At 48.3% G+C, this 17,871-nt stretch overlaps 1 protein-coding gene across 5 annotated transcripts in view; it reads left to right on the top strand.

The window, feature by feature from the left end:
* The window catches only part of PABPC4 (poly(A) binding protein cytoplasmic 4), a 46,241-nt gene extending 39,016 nt beyond the window's left edge, over positions 1 to 7,225 (top strand). For 4 of the 5 annotated variants that reach the window (XM_081335330.1, XM_081335333.1, XM_081335332.1 and 1 more), the window contains 7 exons: positions 678 to 765; positions 1,014 to 1,133; positions 4,863 to 4,990; positions 5,779 to 5,872; positions 6,185 to 6,315; positions 6,572 to 6,671; positions 7,091 to 7,225. In XM_081335330.1, the coding sequence (XP_081191456.1) occupies positions 678 to 765; positions 1,014 to 1,133; positions 4,863 to 4,990; positions 5,779 to 5,872; positions 6,185 to 6,315; positions 6,572 to 6,658 (648 nt within the window). In that variant the 3' untranslated portion in view covers positions 6,659 to 6,671; positions 7,091 to 7,225. The remainder of the gene's footprint in view (positions 1 to 677; positions 766 to 1,013; positions 1,134 to 4,862; positions 4,991 to 5,778; positions 5,873 to 6,184; positions 6,316 to 6,571; positions 6,672 to 7,090) is intronic. The other variant, XR_014027416.1, reaches the window with a different exon arrangement.
* The last annotated feature ends 10,646 nt before the right edge of the window (positions 7,226 to 17,871 follow it).

The following is a 17,871-nucleotide window of genomic DNA, read 5'->3' on the forward strand; positions in this document are numbered from 1 at the left end:
TGTTACTTTGTGCCCAGGGGAGGGGAATTCAGTTTTTGGCTTTAGCTATGTAGTGCTGATACTTTGTTTCTTGAATAAAAGATTCTTTAAGGTAAACAGTGCCTCAAAGCTCTTTTGAAGACCATGACATTAAGCCAAGAGTTAATAATACTAATAAATCCTTATTGTCAAAGTACAACATATGAACATTGAGATTAGCTGAGCCTCCCCCCGTTCTCTCTCCCCCCAACACACAGTGACAACAAACCCTCCATCCTACCATACCATGTGAACCAACTACACCACACACCGGCCTCCCAAGTCAATTCTGCATAAGTTCACAGAGATTATATTCCATTTAAAAGCCTAACAGCCCATGGATAAAAGCTATTTTTCAGCCTGTTGGTACGGCTGGCTATACTCCTATATCTCCTACCGGATGGTAGGAAAGTAAAGAGATACCATCCAGGGTGTGAGTCATCCCTGAGAATCTTCCTCACTCTTCCAAGGCAATGTGCCCTGGCGATGTCATCCAGGGGTGTCAGGGGACAGCCCACAATGTCTTGTGCTGTGAGATGAGATGATATACAATTTAGCACTTTTCTGCTTTTTTCCTGGGATTAAGGCAGTAGTAGTGTAAGAGGGCAATGAAAAAATGTTGCAGGACTGATCCTGTTGCGGCCCCCTTTACTTTCCAGGCTCAGAACAGAGCCACGTACTATGCACCTAACCAGATAACTCAGATGAGACCCAGTCCACGCTGGCAGCCAGGCGGAAGGCCTCAAGGTATGTGTGGAAGAGCAGTTTGCCCTGGTAAGCCCTGACCCCTCTCTCTCAAGACCTGTGTAAGAATGCCATGTTATCCTAAAAGGCAAGTAAGGATGTTTTCTAGGGAGGTGGGGTCTCACACAGGCCTGTTTCCAGGGATGACCATCCATCCAGTTTTAACTTGATAAGGCTCTTCTAAATGTAACTGGCCAATAATTTGCTGTTCCCTTCTCTCCTCCCACCCCATTTCTTGAAAACCAAATTAGGCTTCCAAGGTATGCCCAACAGTATGCGCCAGTCTGGGCCGCGGCCCCCTCTACGGCATTTGGCTCCCACAAGCGCTGCTCAAGCATCACGTGGTTTGCCCGGTGCTCCCCAGAGGATTGGTAAGCACGTTGCCCAGAGATATTCCCATGGAATCTTTTCATTTATTTATTAAACAAATGTATAATTTAAACAATTCTGAATTTATAATTTGTTAGGTTTAGACAGACATGTAGACACACACACAGCCTCACAGAAGCATCAGTTAATGTTGATTAACTGATGGATCTGATATACCTACCAGCAATCCAGTAGCCGCTGGACAGATCCTTCTGACATTTCCTACAAATCTTTTGAATGAATGAATGAAAACTACAGGTGAAACTCAAAAAATTAGAATATCGTGCAAAAGTTCATTTATTTCAGTAATGCAACTTAAAAGGGGAAACTAATATATCAGATAGACTCATTACATGCAAAGCAAGATACTTCAAGCCGTGATTTGTCATAATTGTGATGATTATGTGACAGGATGATTGTGATGATTAGGTGACAGGAGCAACATAAAGCATAAGTGAATTCCTGTTCAGAGAAGTTTACAGTTTGTCAACGCATCACTTCAGCCCTGCTTCACTATAAATGACATCCTGCCATAAAAGGAGGGAGGGAGGAGTAAGGGGATGATAGGATGACAGGTGCCAACCAGGAACAGAACCTGGCAGATCCTGTCAGGACCCACCCCAATCCAGATCTTAGGAAATAAGAACTCAAGTTTGTCCAAAAGGAAAAGTTTACTAGGATGAGATCGGTTGTGGCAATACGAGACGGGATCTGACATTGAGTTACATTTCAGTACTATATAAAGCATTCCCGTTTCAACCCCCTCCCCTCAAATCCATTTGGTCAGGCTCACATCATTTACTTAGGTGTCAGGCCCTTTCGTGGGAAAGGGAAATGTCCTTGTGTTTATTGTTATTGCTTTCTTCCTTTCAGTTCCAAATGGAGATGCAACCCAGATCTCTCTCTCCCCCCCTGTTCCCCCCCAGATCAAAAGCTTTCCTGGTCTTTGAAAACAGCCTACTGCAATCTGAATAACCATCCTCTCCCCCCCACTTGGAGAGATGGCAGAATCCCGAGAATAAGCACAATATTTTAACCATACATTTATGAAATGTGATATAAATGGATTCTGACAGATCCAAGAACACAAGTGTGAGAACGAAATGCAAACATCCACCAAAGAGATGCCAAACTTTAGGACTGTTACCAAAACACCTATTTTGAATACCACTATACAGTTACGAAAGGACTGGGGGGAGGGGGAAGAAGGGAAAAACACTTAAGTTTACACAGGAATATTCAGATCTGACTTTGCTTATGCTATAACCACTTGGCTTTAGTAAAAGTATACTTTTCACTACAAATGGAGTCTTTCCTAAATGCCCAGAATTTCAGGTCAGGGAAAATGCACATACAGGTAAAACTCGAAAAATAAGAATATTGTGCAAAAGTTCATTTATTTCAGTAATGCAAATTAAAAGGGGAAACTAATACATCAGATAGACTCATTACATGCAAAGCAAGATAGTTCAAGCCGTGATTTGTCATAATTGTGATGATTATGGCTTACAGCTCATGAAAACCCCAAATCCACAATCTCAGAAAATTAGAATATTACATGCAATCAATAAAACAAGGAGTGTACAAAGAACAATATCGGACCTCTGAAAAGTATAAGCATGCATATGTACTCAGTACTTGGTTTGGGCCCCTTTTGCAGCAATTCCTGCCTCAATACGGCGTGGCATGGAAGCTATCAGCCTGTGGCACTGCTGAGGTGTTGTGGAAGACCAGGATGCTTCAACAGCGGCCTTCAGCTCTTCTGCATTGTTCAGTCTCATGTCTCTCATCTTTCTCTCGGCAATGCCCCATAGATTCTCTACGGGGTTCAGGTCAGGCGAGTTTGCTGGCCAATCAAGCACAGTAATCCCACGGTCACTGAACCAGGTTTTGGTGCTTTTGGCAGTGTGGGCAGGTGCCAAGTCCTGCTGGAAAATGAAGTCAGCATCCCCATAAAGCTCGTCTGCGGAAGGAAGCATGAAGTGCTCCAAAATCTCCTGGTAGACGGCTGCATTGACCCTGGACTTAATGAAGCACAGTGGACCAACACCAGCAGATGACATGGCTCCCCAAATCAACACAGACTGTGGAAATTTCACACTGGACTTCAAGCATCTTGCAGTGTGTGCCTCTCCATTCTTCCTCCAGACTCTGGGTCCTTGGTTTCCAAATGAGATGCAAAAGTTGCTCTCATCAGAAAAGAGGACTTTGGACCACTGAGCAACAGACCAGGTCTGTTTTTCTTTAGCCCAGGTAAGATGCTTCTGACGTTGTTTGTTGTTCAGGAGAGGCTTGACAAGAGGAATACGACATTTGAAGCCCATGTCCAGGATCCGTCTGTGTGTGGTGGCTCTTGATGCACTGACTCCAGCCTCAGTCCACTCCTTGTGAAAGTCCCCAACACTTTTGAATGGCCTTTTCCTGACAATCGTCTCCAGGCTGCGGTCATCCCTGCTGCTTGTGCACCTTTTTCTTCCACACTTTTCCCTTCCACATAACCTTCTATTAATGTGCTTTGATACAGCACTTTGGGAACATCCAACTTCTTTTGCAATTATCTTTTGAGGCTTTCCCTCCTTATGGAGGGTGTCAATGATGGTTTTCTGCCTAACTGTCAGGTCAGCAGTCTTCCCCATGATTGTGATTCCTACAGAACCAGATAGAGAGACCATTTAAAGCAGACATGTCAAACACAAGGCCCGGGGGCCAGATCCAGCCCGCAAAGTGGTTTCATGTGGCCCGCGAAGCCATCCTGGAAACAGTGAGGGAACAGCCCCCACTGCCTTGGCCCTGGCCCAGAGACCCTCCTTCTGCCAGAGACCCTCAGATCTGTCCCACTCCTGCCCAGGCCCCCATAGGCACCTTTGATGCAAACGATGCAGAGCTGGCCATGCCCACCCAGTAGGCCATATGCACTCTAGCCACGCCCACCCAGTAGACCACGCCCACCCTGGCCATACCCACCCGGCCCCCTGAGGGCAACCGCAATGCTGATGCAGCCCTCAATGAAATTGAGTTTGATACCCCTGATTTAAAGGCTCAGGAACCCTTCGCAGGTTATGGTTTAATTAGCTGATTAGAGTGGGACGCTTTAAGCCTAGAATATTGCACCTTTTCACAATATTCTAATTTTCTGAGATTGTGGATTTGGGGTTTTCATGAGCTGTAAGCCATAATCATCACAATTATGACAAATCATGGCTTGAATTATCTTGCTTTGCATGTAATGAGTCTATCTGATATATTAGTTTCCCCTTTTAAGTTGCATTACTGAAATAAATGATTTTTTGCACGATATTCTAATTTTTCGAGTTTCACCTGTACAGTTGTCTATGCCAGAATCTCTGGAGGTGCTGAAATTGCAACTTCCAGAGTTTCCAGCCAACTCGGCTAATATGCTGATTGGGAACTTGAGGTGTATGTATAGAGTGGGGATATTTAGGGAAATATTTAAGAGATATTTCCCCAAATATTTAGGGAAAGTATTAAATTGTTGAACAAGGCTGCCATATTGTAACAGAAGCTTTTTGATTCAAGCATTATATCAGTAAAGAAAATAATAGATTGGAATTCAAATAAACTGCCTGGACAATTGCTAGTATCGGTTTAAGACATGCTTACATGAAATAAAACATTTGTCTGTGGTTCCTGAAACAGGATTAAATGCATGCTAATGAAGTTAAACTTCTCTGATGAGCTTCTGATACTCCTCAATTTCTCTCTATAAACAGGGGTTGCCGCCACAGCCCCAAATCTGGCTCCTCGGCCACCTGTAGTCACCAAAGCTCCCAGGGCTGTTCCACCATACAAATATGCTGCAGGCATCCACAGCCCCCACCCAGCAGTCCAGCCTTTACAGGTAACGCAAAGCCTTGGAAGAACCCTGGCAGGTCGGGTGCCTGATTTCAACTGGCCAAGTCTTTGGGTTTCAGATAGAAACGGGAATGATATTTCTTTCTTCCACGGTTTTTTTTTCTCCACTGTGAAAATGCAGTGGTTTTCTAGGCTCCAACTAAATATGCTTTCGATATTTGAGCAGCAATTTACATTCTGACCTACAAAGCCATAGTTGTTCTTGCAAAGAATGATGACTTTTGTGCTGCCATGCACATAGACATGTTCTGGCAGATGTAAACCTCTCAGCTTTGCACCTAGTAATCCAAAGAATTATTTCATGCTTGTTAGTGTTGTACTGTCTCTGGCATAATGTGCCCAGAAGATAAGCAGTTTTGGCTCTAGGTTAGCGTCTCTCAAACTCAGCAACTTTAAGACAGATGGACTTCAACTGGCTGGCCTTGCTTGCTTTGGGAATCCTGAGAGTTGAAGTCCACCCGTCTTAAATGTGAGAAACTGCTGTAAGTCATTCCTAGGAGTTTTCAAGTAAACTGATTGGTAGATGTTGCCATTTTAGATAAAATATCAGGGAACACTCTCAAATCATTTAGTATATTTTGATCCCTGATGTTGCTCTTTCACTTCAGTGAGCTATTTCCTCAGCTAAGGCAGAAGCCTTTTTTTACTTTGGTGAGGAAAGTGTGCCCTTCTCTTGAGCATTTTATTTTTCGCGTGTCTTCTAAACTTGGTAGAATTGCTTCCGTGATCTCTTTGTGGGCTGTGCTAATGGCAAAATCCCTGGTTTCCTCATAGGCCCCACAGCCTGCTGTTCACGTGCAGGGACAAGAGCCTTTGACAGCATCCATGCTGGCTGCTGCACCTCCTCAGGAGCAAAAGCAAATGCTGGGTGAGCCAGTCCCTCTCTCATCTCTCCCTTGGGGCATCTAGGGGGTTTTCAGCATCTGCATGGCTCTTCTCTCCTAGCCACAGGTGCAGAATAGTTATGGATAGGGGAACAAGAAAGAAGCCTCCCTGAAAAGTGTAGGAATCCTAAACTCAGGTGTCCCCTGGGCAACGACACAGAGTTGGCTAATTCTTCCACAACAGCAGCAGACAATTCTTGTGATCTCCTGGCTTAAACTACTTCACTATGAGTAGAGTCAGGGTGCCATATGCTCAATAAAATAGTCATCAACTCTCTTGACTTTTGCTTCTTCAGGAGAACGTCTCTTTCCGCTGATCCAGGCAATGCACCTCAGCCTGGCAGGGAAGATCACTGGGATGCTGCTGGAGATTGACAACTCAGAGCTGCTACACATGCTGGAGTCTCCAGAATCCCTCCGCTCCAAGGTAAGCACCAGTGGTCCCCAATCCTCTGCTTCTGCTGGCTTGCTGGAGTGTGACCATCAGGGAGGGCCACAGATCTCATCGGATCTCGAGTGCAGCTCTTTCAGGGAGCCACTGACAGGAACAGTAGCACACCCTCACCAGATCTGAAGCACTTTACTTTATTGAATTATTCAGCCACGTTTGCACACTGGGTACTCATACAAGGGGGTAAAGGTAGCTGTATATCCCTCCCATCAATGCAATTTCTCCATCCTAGGTGGAGGAGGCTGTGGCAGTGCTACAAGCTCACCAAGCAAAGAAGGAAGCTGCCCAAAAGGTGGGCATCGTTACTGCTACCTCGTAAGCCAAGGATGCTGGTAAGTCTCTGAGCCCTGGTCCATGACTTTCCTGACCAGTCAGTGGCCTGCTAAGGTCTCTCTTGTGTGGAAAAGCAGCAGCATCAAGAAGGCAAATACGGTTTGGCTTCTGGATACTTTCCTATACTTTCTGCTCATGAAAATGAGTGGGGGCTGTTCCTTCAAATACATTATTCATCGGCTAGCCTTCTGCCATTAAAAAAAGTCATAATGAATCTCCAATGATTTAAATAATTATCCAAAATTTAGAATTTTCCTCTATTTAAATTTACTGCCGAGAATAGATCCATAGAATTGAATAGAGTCCTCCTAAAATTTGTGATTCTTTCTGGTGCGATGCTGCCTCCTCATGTCTGCAAGTAATGGGAAGCTCCCAGAGAGTTGCTCCAGCATCTAAAGTGTTCTCTTTTTTCCCCTAGGTCTTGTAAACGAAAAACGGCTATCTGAAGAAATCATCTCATTCTGCGTATTTCAATATAATGCAACATATCTCAATAATTTTCAGTGTGTAAAGCTCTTAACATGCCTATTTAAAAATACTTAAAAAAAGTAAAGTCCATTTGCAAGAATTCATACCCCTGGCCCGGGGGTTGGCAACCTGAATGGGTCAAAGAGCCACTTGGAACCGGTTCTTTCACAAAAGCAAAAAAATGGGAGCCATAAAAAGCATGTGCACATGCGCGTGCATGCGCACAACAGGAGACTGAATTGAAGAGTGAAAAAAGCAAAGATTGGGAACCGCCGTGCTTGCCGTCTTTGGCGGCAGGAGCAGCGGTGTATCCGGGCAGCACCGCCTGCCTGCCGGGCAGTAACAACAGGAAAGTGGCAGTGGCAGCGGCAGCTATAGTTGGGGCGGCCTAGTGCCCTCATCGAGAGACGCTGCAGGTGCTCCAGGCCCAGTGTGGGAGCAGCTGCGCTTGCCATTTTTGACAGCTGTGGCAGCAGGAGCAGCGGTGTGTCTGGGCAGCACCGCCGAGGGGATGATTAAGGAAAGCGAGGGCTTGCTGTCTTTGGCGGCTGTGGCAGGAGCAGCGGTGTGTCCAGGCAGCACCGCCTGGTACTTGGAGGGGCGGGAGCTGCCAGCGCATCACCCACACCCACTTGCCGAGTACTGCCTGCCAGGCACAGTGAGGGCACTAGGCCGCCCCAACAGGAACCACTGCCGCCTTCCTGTTGCTGCTCCTGCCACCACATCCGCCAGACGGCAAGCCCTCGCTTTCCTTAATCATCCCATCCCCTTCCAACTTTTCCAATGAACAGCTCTGCGCCACACCCTAAAAACAAGCTCCATGCCTAGGTTCTGGCGCTTCAATGCTTCCGAACAACCCCCACACACACACTTCGCCCTACGCTGGCTACTTTCCATGCTAGGACAGCGAAGCCTGCCAGCCCCAGGGCTGGCCTTTCCAGGGAAAGCTGCACGCGGTTGAACTGTCGGGCCAGATATCCCTCCCTGCCCCTTCAGGCGGGTGTAAGCTGGGGGAAGCTGATTCAACCTGGGACTTGACAGAAGACCGGACTTGTCACTCTGCATTCTGGGCTGGGAGGGCGAGGACTCTGAGGAGAGACTTCAGCCTGCGAAGCTCAGCCAAGGAAAGGCATGGACGCAAGAAGAGCCCTTCGTCCCGGACCGTGCACCGCACTTGCCCAGCCGGCATCAGCTTACATATCTCTTGAGCCTTGGCTTCCGGCTCCGCCAGTCCTGCACAAACTCCCAGGCCGAGTGAGAACTGCATGGCACTGCCAGCAACTTTCCCTGCCCCTGCTTCTATCCCTCCCAGCTTGCCTAGCCCAGTGTCCGCTGCAGGAGAAGCCAATGGCAGGCGCGGCCTCCCTTGGTGGCAGCGGGCGGGCACTTCTCGCCTCCCTGTCCAGTTTACTTCACAAGTATGCGGCAGGTGCGACTGGTAGCACTGTGCCTGCATGCTATTATGTCCAACTGCCAAGGGATCGCGGAATACGGGAACCCCCCAGTGGGGAGCCACCACTCTTGCCATCTTTGGCGACTGGCGGCAGGAGCAGCGGTATGTTCGGGCAAAGTAAACAAAGTTCTGGCGGCATCACGGAGCTGGTCCAGCCTCGGCCATTGGGCCACAGTCCGCTCATCAGGCAGCCTGGCTTCCTGGCAGCATGTCCCGCAGGGGAGGTCTGCTAGGGAGGCGGCGGTCTGGTGTGTGTGTGTCGGACCCATGGGGAATGGCTAGTAGAGGCAGCAGCAGTCCAGTGTTTGCGTCTCTGTGTGTCGAGCCCCGTGGGCAACACACACAGGAGGGGGGGGAAACGCTGGACCGCCACCTCCCTACCAGCCATTTCCCGCAGGTCTGACACACACACACCGGGGGGGGGGAAACGCCGGACTGCTGCCTCCCTACCTGCCGTTACCTGTGGGTCCGACACACACAAACGAGAGGGCGGAAATACTGGACTCCCACCTCCCTATCAGCCATTCCCCGCGGGTGCGACACACACACACACACAAACGAAAGGGGGGAAAAATGCTGGACTGCCACCTCCCTACTAGCCGTTCCCCGTGGGTCCAACACACAGACACAGAGAGAGAGAGAGAGAGAGAGAGAAGGGGGAAAAGAAGGAGGGGATCTGGCAGCACCCGAGACTCCATATGCTGCTCAGAAACACCACCACCACACCTGCATACCCCATCTGACTGACCCACTCACCTTTCCAGCAGTCCTCCCGTCTCTTCCTCCGCTGCCGCCATGTGCAGTCCAAAGAAGAGGTTTGTGGGCAGTCCCACAAACCAAAGAACTTCAACCAATCAATTCAAACTTCACAAGTTTTTTTTTCCATGAGAAGTTTGAATTGATTGGTTGAACATTTTTAGTCCCACTTTTTTTTTTTGGACTGCACATGGCGGAGGACTGGGAGCCGCAGGTTGCCGACCTGTGCCCTGGCCAAAAGGTGGACATCTTGTTTTTTCATGTGGGATAATGACATTTTTGGACTTGGTTCTAATCAGACAATCCCATTTGCAAAATCAATAAATAGAAGTATTTTATGAAATTGCTGCCTGTCTATCTGCAGTCCTTGGTGGGATTCTGATGCAGCCACATTGAACTGATTTGAAACTCTTCAAGGGCCCTTCTTGTTGGGACACCACTAGCAACTGGTCTAAGAGTTTGATCATTCAGGTAGCTTTATATGGGAGTCCATATAAAGTAGCACAACTAGTTCTAGATTTTCTAGTGAGTACTTCCTGATTACCTCAAGTCACCTTAACAAGCTGTGTGAGGAAAGCGTAAGAATATTCCAATGTTATTTGCCCTATGTTTCAGGAAAATACTAATTGGCATACAAATCCTTTGAGTATATCCAAGATCTTGGGTGCAAACAATCTGAAGAGAAAAAAACTGACAAATTTGTACAATAATGTTCTCATTTAGTAATTTCTCAACTTTTTTTTCAATTCATGTGCAATCATCTGATAAAAAGCTTTGTAATCTATTGACTTAAGTAAAGAAAAAAATTATGTTAGGTCAGATGAAAGGCCTAAATATTCTTGCATCTTATTTGCTGTTGGGATTGAGCTGTTGCTGCTGGAAACTGTAGCTGTTTCCTGCCTAGCTGACTAGTATCAAAGGCTGCAAGGCTTCTTCATTTCTGAGGGCGCCTGTCAGAACCCACTTCAACCCACATCTTAAGAAAGAAGGAGTCTTGGAGACAAGATTTTCCAAGATTTTACTACGAAATAGGAGATAGCGGGCATAATAGACAGGATCTGAGGAATCCCCTCACAGATTGATATTTTTAAAGTGTCCCCAAGCAAACTCCACCCCACAGTGGAGTTCCGGATCAGCCAAGCTCCAGGTGGGAAGCCCATCATGGGAGAGATAACAGTGTTTGCAGCAGGTTCATTTCCACCCCCCTCACACTTCATTGGGAGAAACAAACCAGATTCCGGAGAGTTTCATTCCTCCCTTTTCCACCCCCTTTCCTAGTTGCCCGTAAGATGAGAGGGAATTCCTAGTGAGAAAGCAATTGATTATATTGTGATGGATAGCAGGCAGGCGGAATAAACATTTAAGGGAGGAAGTGAAAGCCATAAAGCTCCATGCCTGTTCCCTGTCCTTCGGAATGGCAGAATCCAGGGGGAGATGAGATTTGGGGTTAGCTCAGAGGAGATAGTTAGAAATGAAATATAAATGGATTCTGACAGTGCCTAATCCTTTACAGTTGTCAGGTGTCACAGTCTGTGGCAGCAAATGCCAATTAAAATTTGAACTGTATGTGATACTTTTACTCTTAAATTCCCCATTTTATTTTGTTGGGTTTTAAATGAGAAAGGAAGGTTCTAGGCCAGGAGTTCCCTCAAAAAAAGAAACCTGGGAGCTGCAAAATGCACATGCACATGCGCGCGCAGGTGCACATGCACAGAACAGGGCTTGATTGAAGGGTGGAGCCTAAGACGAGACATGCATCCAGCTCTGTTATGGATGGCTCCGCCATCCTGGCTTCTCCCCTTGGAAAAGACTGCTCTCCCACCACCCCGCGCTCTCCCTCTCTGGGAAGAATCGGAGTGCGAGGAGTTTTTCTTCACAGCTCACACCTCTCTCTTCAGGAAATCCTTCAGCAAGCCAAGCCTGCATGCCCTATTGTTGCGGCCAAAATATGGATGTAGTCAATAGTACTCTTATCAATCCTTGCAGCCGGACCTCTTTGCAGCTTAACACTACTACATAAGACCGCTCCAAAGTCACTGCATCCAGATCTGAGGTCCGAGGGTTGCCTCCCGCTTCGTGTCTTCTGCAACTTCACACGGGCAACCACTTGCTCTTTCACGCCCTGCTACTGCCCAGCAACAGAGGCAACCAAGGTGGAAATCTCCCTGGCGTTCTGGCACTCGCCCGCCTCCCCTCCCTCATCTGCAAACTCCCATCGCCCCTGCCTCTCTGCCACGCAACACCTGCCAACCCCCATATGACTCGTGAGTTGCCCTCCAGACTTGGTCCACTCAGGAATGGCGCAAACCCACCACCCTTCCCTCGGTCCCCTTTCCGCTTCTCTCCTGGCCATCACTTCGGCACATGCCCAGCCCAGCCGGCTCCCTTTTCCACAGTGCTCAGTTTGTTCCCCGCCGAACTTCCAACTCCCACCCACGCCCAGCTCTTGGGGCACTGCTTGCAGCAGAGCAGCCACCCGGCATCTCTTGCCACATGCTGCCTCCCACGGACAGCCACCTCCACTTTCCTCCAGCCAGGCAGAGCACCACTCACCGACCGAGCAATATCCCAAGATCATGACCTTTCAGTAGTGCATGAACGGCATTGCCCAGCAGCGGCTCCAAGGCCAACTAAGTGTGCAGGGAGAAGGGTAGTAGTGGGGGGGGGAGAGGAAAGGGTGGGTTACCAGGGACACCGCAACTACAAACGCCCATGTGACCAAAACACTGGCCTAGAACCGCCGCTTCTGCTTGTGTGCTTTGCAGACTTCTCCATTCCATTCACAAAAAGTGGACGGCCTGACTCCCTCCCCACCCCACTCTTTTGCAGCAGGGCCGTCTGGCCCTTTTTCCACCTGCTGCACCTTCCTCAGGCTCCCCTCATCCCGTCTCGCCCGACTCCCTCCCCACCCCACTCTTTTGCAGCAGAGCCATCCGGCCCTTTTTCCACCTGCTGCACCTTCCTCGGGCTGCCCTCCTCCACTGTTTCGCCCAGTGAGGTGGGGAGAGAGTTGGGCGAGGCGGCAGCGGTGTGTTCAGAGGAGGGGAGCCCGAGGAAGGTGCAGCAGACAGAAAAAGGGCCCACTCACCTTTCCAGCAGTCCTCTAGTCTCTTCCTTCGCTGCCATGTGCAGTCCGAAGAAGAAAAGAGGTTTGTGGGCAGTCCCACAAACCAAAACAGTTCAACCAATCAATTCAAACTTCGCGAGTTTTTTTCCGTGAGAAGTTTGAATTGATTAGTTGAATTTTTTTAGTCCCACTTTTTTTCCGGGACTCGACATGGCGGAGGAGTACTGGGAGCCACTGGAGATGGCTGAAAGAACCGCATGTGGCTCTGGAGTCGCGGGTTGCTGACCCGTGTTCTAGGCTCTTCCTCGTGACCTGGGTTAAAATGCTCTCTCAGTCCTGAAATTGGCAGAAAATTATACCTGTGTAACATGCATGGATGCAACTTATATGGTTCTCAAACTGCAATTCTGAACAGGTAACAGGATTAGAAACACAAAGTTGAGTCTACTAACAGTGCCTATCCTGCCACAGACAGAGGGTAGGCAAACAGTGCTGTCCTCTAGATGATTCAAGAGAGGGATTGGTGGATTCTCCTGGATTGCTTTCCCTCTCCCATCACTGAGATGGGAAACATTCTTCAATTTCCTTAACATGGGCTGGAGAGGAAGCAGGTTTGGCTCAGTTTGTTGGCTTCAGCATGTGTCAAAACTCACTTGTGATTCTGTGTTTACATTCATTGGGAGCCTGATTGAAATAAGAGCTGGGTTTAGCGCTGTTTGTCAGGACCCACCTCAATCCACATCTTAGCAAATAAGAACTCTTGAATGCAAGTTTGTCCAAAAGGAAAATGTTTACTAGGATGGAATCGATTGTGGCAATACAAGATGGAATCTAACAAAGTTACATTTCAATCCTATATAAAGCATTCCCATTTCAGCCCCTCCCCTCATCCATTTGGTCAGGCTCCCATCATTTGCTTAGGTGTCAGGCCCTTCCGTGGGAAAGGGAACTCTCCTTGTTTTTATTGTTATTGCTTCTTCCTTTTTCAGTTGTAAATGAAGATGCGATCCAAATCTGTGTCTCCCCCTCCCTCCCCCAGTTCAACCATTTCCCTGTTGTTTGAAGATCGCCTTAAGTAACTATCCTCTCCCCCCCCTCGGAGAGATGGCAGAATCCCCAGAATAAGCGCATTGTTCTACCTATACATTTATGAAATGTGATATAAATGGATTCTGACACTGTTCCAGAAGTGTGCTTGATCCCACTCAAAAGCCTCCCGAATAAACAGCTGGCCTGTGCAGGGAGTTTTCCCCAAAGCAGCAGAAGAGACAGATGGACTCTCCTGCCCCTAAACCTGATCCAGTGATTGCAAACCTTTTAGAGACCGAGTGCCCAAACCGCAACCCAAAACCCATTTATTTATCGCCAGGTGCTGGGTGGGTGTGGCTGGCTTGGTGGGTGTGGCCACCTCAATGATGCTTGTGGGGAGGGATGCCTGTGGGAGCCGGGCAGGGATGGGGGAGATCCAGGGGGTCTCTGTCGGGTGAGGCGGTGGGCCGGAGGCTCGTCCAGTGGGGTGAGGTGAGGCAGGGCAGGTGTGCCAATTGCCATGGTGTGCCAATTGCCATGGGGCAAGGTGAGGCAGGGGCCCGAGCAGCTGCTGCCTGACACCATCGGCCCCCACACAGAGGCCAGTGAGAGCATGGGGGTCGACGGTGTCCGTCAGCAGCCACAGCCTGTTGGCTGTCCTGCATCATGGCAGCCCCATCGGTGCATGGGCGGAGACGGCCCTGGGACAGCCAGAAGGGAGCCCTCACCTGGTGTGAGCCCTGTCTACATGGTGGCTCTGACAGTGGCGGTGGCTGCTCCTGCTGCTCCGAGCCCCTTGACCGGCCAACCACACAGGGAAGTAGGAGGCGGCGGTGATCCCTGCTCGCCAAGCCTGGCCAGCAGCAGATCTGGAAGCAAAGCTGTGCCGCCCATACTCATGCTGGTGGAGGCAGCAGCGGAGGAAGGTGGGACGATATGGAGGCAGCAGTGGAGGCACACGTGGGACGATATGGGGCAGCAACGGCAAAGGGTGGGTGCATGCCAGATCCCGCCTTCCCTGCCGCCGCCACCCCCAACGGTGCAAGGATGGGTGGCACGGCTTCACTTCCGGATCTGCTGCTTGACACCATCAGCCCCTGCACATGGGGATCACTGCCGCCTCCTACTTCCCTGTGTGGTTGGCCGGTCAAGGGGCTTGGAGCAGCAGCAGGAGCAGCAGCTGCTGCCCCCGTCAGAGTCACCGTGTAGAAAGGGTCCGCACCAGGTGAGGGCTCCTTTCCGGCTGTACCAGGGCCATCTCCGCCCACGCCAATGGAGCTGCACTGCGGGAGATGGGTCTGATTCCCCACTGCCAGCCGCCCCCTCAGCTCCCTGCCCGGTGCCCCTTCTGTGCAATCCTACATGACCGGTCTGGATGAAAGGCTCAGCCGGCAGGGGGGGCAGCTTTCCTCCATGGAGGTCCCAAGCTAGACCTACTAACCTTCCCCCAGCCAGGACCCAATGACCTCCACCCTCCTGCCCCCCCCAAGAAGCCCAGCCTGACCAATACGGAGGGAAGGTGAGGCAGAGAACTGGTTGTTAAATGATTTGAAACCCACCACTGGTCACTTCCAAAGGCTGTTCACTCACTTTCCTGCCAAAACTGCTCCTTTTATAGGTTCTCTCACCCTGCCCAGACTCCACAGGCATGGAGAAGGGGAGGGGAGGAGCCCGGCAATGGCATGCGTGCCCACAGGGATGGCTCTGTGTGCCATATGTTCGCCACCACAGCCATATGTTCGCCACCACAGCCCTAAATCCATCAAGACCTGCAGCTGTGGTTCAAACTAGGGGACGGGCAGGGAGGGCAGCCTGGAAGGTGCCGGGTGCGAATTCCAAAAAGAATAGAATAGAATAGAATAGAATAGAATAGAATAGAATAGAATAGAATAGAATAGAATAGAATAGAATAGAATAGAATAGAATAGAATCTGGAAGGGACTTTGAAGGTCTTCTAGTCCAGCCCCCTGCTCAAGCAGGAGAACTTATACCATCTCAGACAGGTGATTGTCTATTCTCTTCTTAAAAACCTCCAGTGATGGACCGCCCACGATTTCTGCAGGTGATCCACTGGTTAATTGTCCTCACTGTTAGGAACTTTCTCCTTAATTCCAGGTTGCTTCTCTTTTTGGTCAGTTTCCAACCATTATTTCTTGTCTTGCCCTCTGATGCTTTGGAGAATAATTTGACCTCCTCTTTGTGGCAGCCTCTCAAATACTGGAATACTGCTATCATGTCACCGCTATTTTTTTTAGATTGCTAACAAAGAAAGAAAGAATGGTTTAATGTATTGCTTTCAGCATGGAAAGAATCTTTTCCTGATCTTCATCCACCTCTTTCACGTGTTTATAAGTAGCCTTTCTAGTAAAAGTTGTTTGCCAAGCAAAAGTCAGTAAGGGTTTACATTCACAGTTCAAGTAGGCCAGTTATGCTGCCCAGCTGTTCGCTTACAGCTGAGTTTCTCACAGGTGGTACCAAGGTCAGGAAAGTCTTATCTAAGGTCTGGGCTACACGCCAAGTCTCTTTTGTTGTTGTTAGCTGCGAAGTCATGTCCGACCCATTGTGACCCTATTGACGACGTTCCCCCAGGCCTTCCTGTCCTCTACCATCTTCTGGAGTCCATTTAAGCTCACGCCTACTGCTTCAGTGACTCCATCCAGCCACCTCATTCTCTGTCGTCCCCTTCTTGTATTGCCCTCAAATCTTTCCCAGCATTAGGCTCTTCTCCAGTGAGTCCTTCCTTCTCATTAGGTGGCCAAAGTATTTGAGTTTCAAATTGTCTTTTAGGAAATAACAAATTGTAATACCAAACTTCACCACAGGATGTCACTGATGTCATTTAAGGTTTCTTAAATTGGAAATTGTTCTAGTCCTTTTTCCAATTTTATTTCTTTTTTGTAGATAAAAACAAAAGTCTCCAATAAAAGTAGGGAAATTTTTGTTCCTTAAGTTTCAGGAGCATATAAATCCAATTAGATTAAAATTGTCCTTTTTAATGCTTTGATTCCCCTGGGTAGTCAAACGCCGCTTTTCTTAGAGGGTGGGATAGAAATTCCCTTCCCTCTCTCCTCACAGGGGGATATATATTTCAAACAGCTTTTGCAAGGAAAAAAATACTTAGGGTAAAGAGAAGATCAAATCTCACCCAGTTTCATCTGTGTTGCTTTCGAAGCGCTTAATAATAGATTTTACTTCGGCTGTCTGCAGCCTAATGATGGGCCATATTGCTATGGCTGGTCTTTCCTCTGCCAGTTTGGAGGGCTGCCCCAGATCACGCGGGGGTCCCCTCCTTGCTCGTCACCCTTACAGTTCGACTTTTGACCCTTCCCAGAGTCCCCCAGTGAAGTGAAAATAGACCTGGAAGACAGAGCTTGCCTTCCAGACATCCGCGGCAGCAAACTGGAAGTCAGTCTCAACATCTTTTTTGTAGTATGGTGACCAAATTTGGTTGCGGTATTCCAAGTGTGGTCTCACTAGGGTTTAATAAAGCGGTACTAATACTTCATGTGATCTTGATTCTATGCCTTTGTTTATACAACCCCAGATTGTATTAGCTTTTTTGGCGGCTGCTGCACATTGCTAGCTTATAATCAAGTGATCGTCCACTAGGATTCCAAGATCCCTCTCGCAATTACTGTTTTTGAGGTCTCACCTAATCTGTACTTATATCTTTGGTTTTTCCTCCCTAAATGTAAAACTTTTAAAACTCATTTTGTTGGATAGGGCCCATTGTTCCAGTTTGTCAAGATCTTTTTGAATCCTGAGCTTGTCTTCTGGGATGTTGGCTATTCCTGCCAGCTTAGTGTCATCTGCAAATTTGATGAGTTCCCTTTCTATTCCCTTATCTAAGTCATTGATGAAGATATTGAAGAGTACTGGGCCTAAGACGGAGCTTTGTGTTTGCATTATATTAAAGTCCAGTATGACGTGGTCGCTTTCACCCAACTTCAACTCCCTGTGTCACTTCTTCTCTATTAGAAAGAATTAGGTCCAGTATAGCTTTACATCTAGTTCCCTCCACCTTTTGCATCCAAAAGCTAGGCTGGTTAGGAATCTGTTTGATCTCCCACTCACTGCAGACTTTGTCTCCCAGCTGATAACTGGCTAGTTGAAGTCTCCCATTAATAATAAACCTTTATTGTCAAAGTACAACATCTGTACATTGAGATTAGCTGAACCTCCCCCCCCCTGCTCTCTCCCCCCAACACACAGTGACAACAAACCCTCCATCCTACCACACCATGTGAACCAACTACACCACACACCGGCCTCCCAAGTCAATTCTGCATAAGTTCACAGAGATTATATTCCATTTAAAAGCCTAACAGCCCATGGATAAAAGCTATTTTTCAGCCTGTTGGTACGGCTGGCTCTACTCCTATATCTCCTACCAGATATAGGAGTATATACCGTCCAGGGTGTGAGT

The sequence above is a fragment of the Vipera berus genome (genome assembly GCF_964194415.1).
Source record: "Vipera berus genome assembly, chromosome: 9".
Taxonomy (NCBI): domain Eukaryota; kingdom Metazoa; phylum Chordata; class Lepidosauria; order Squamata; family Viperidae; genus Vipera; species Vipera berus.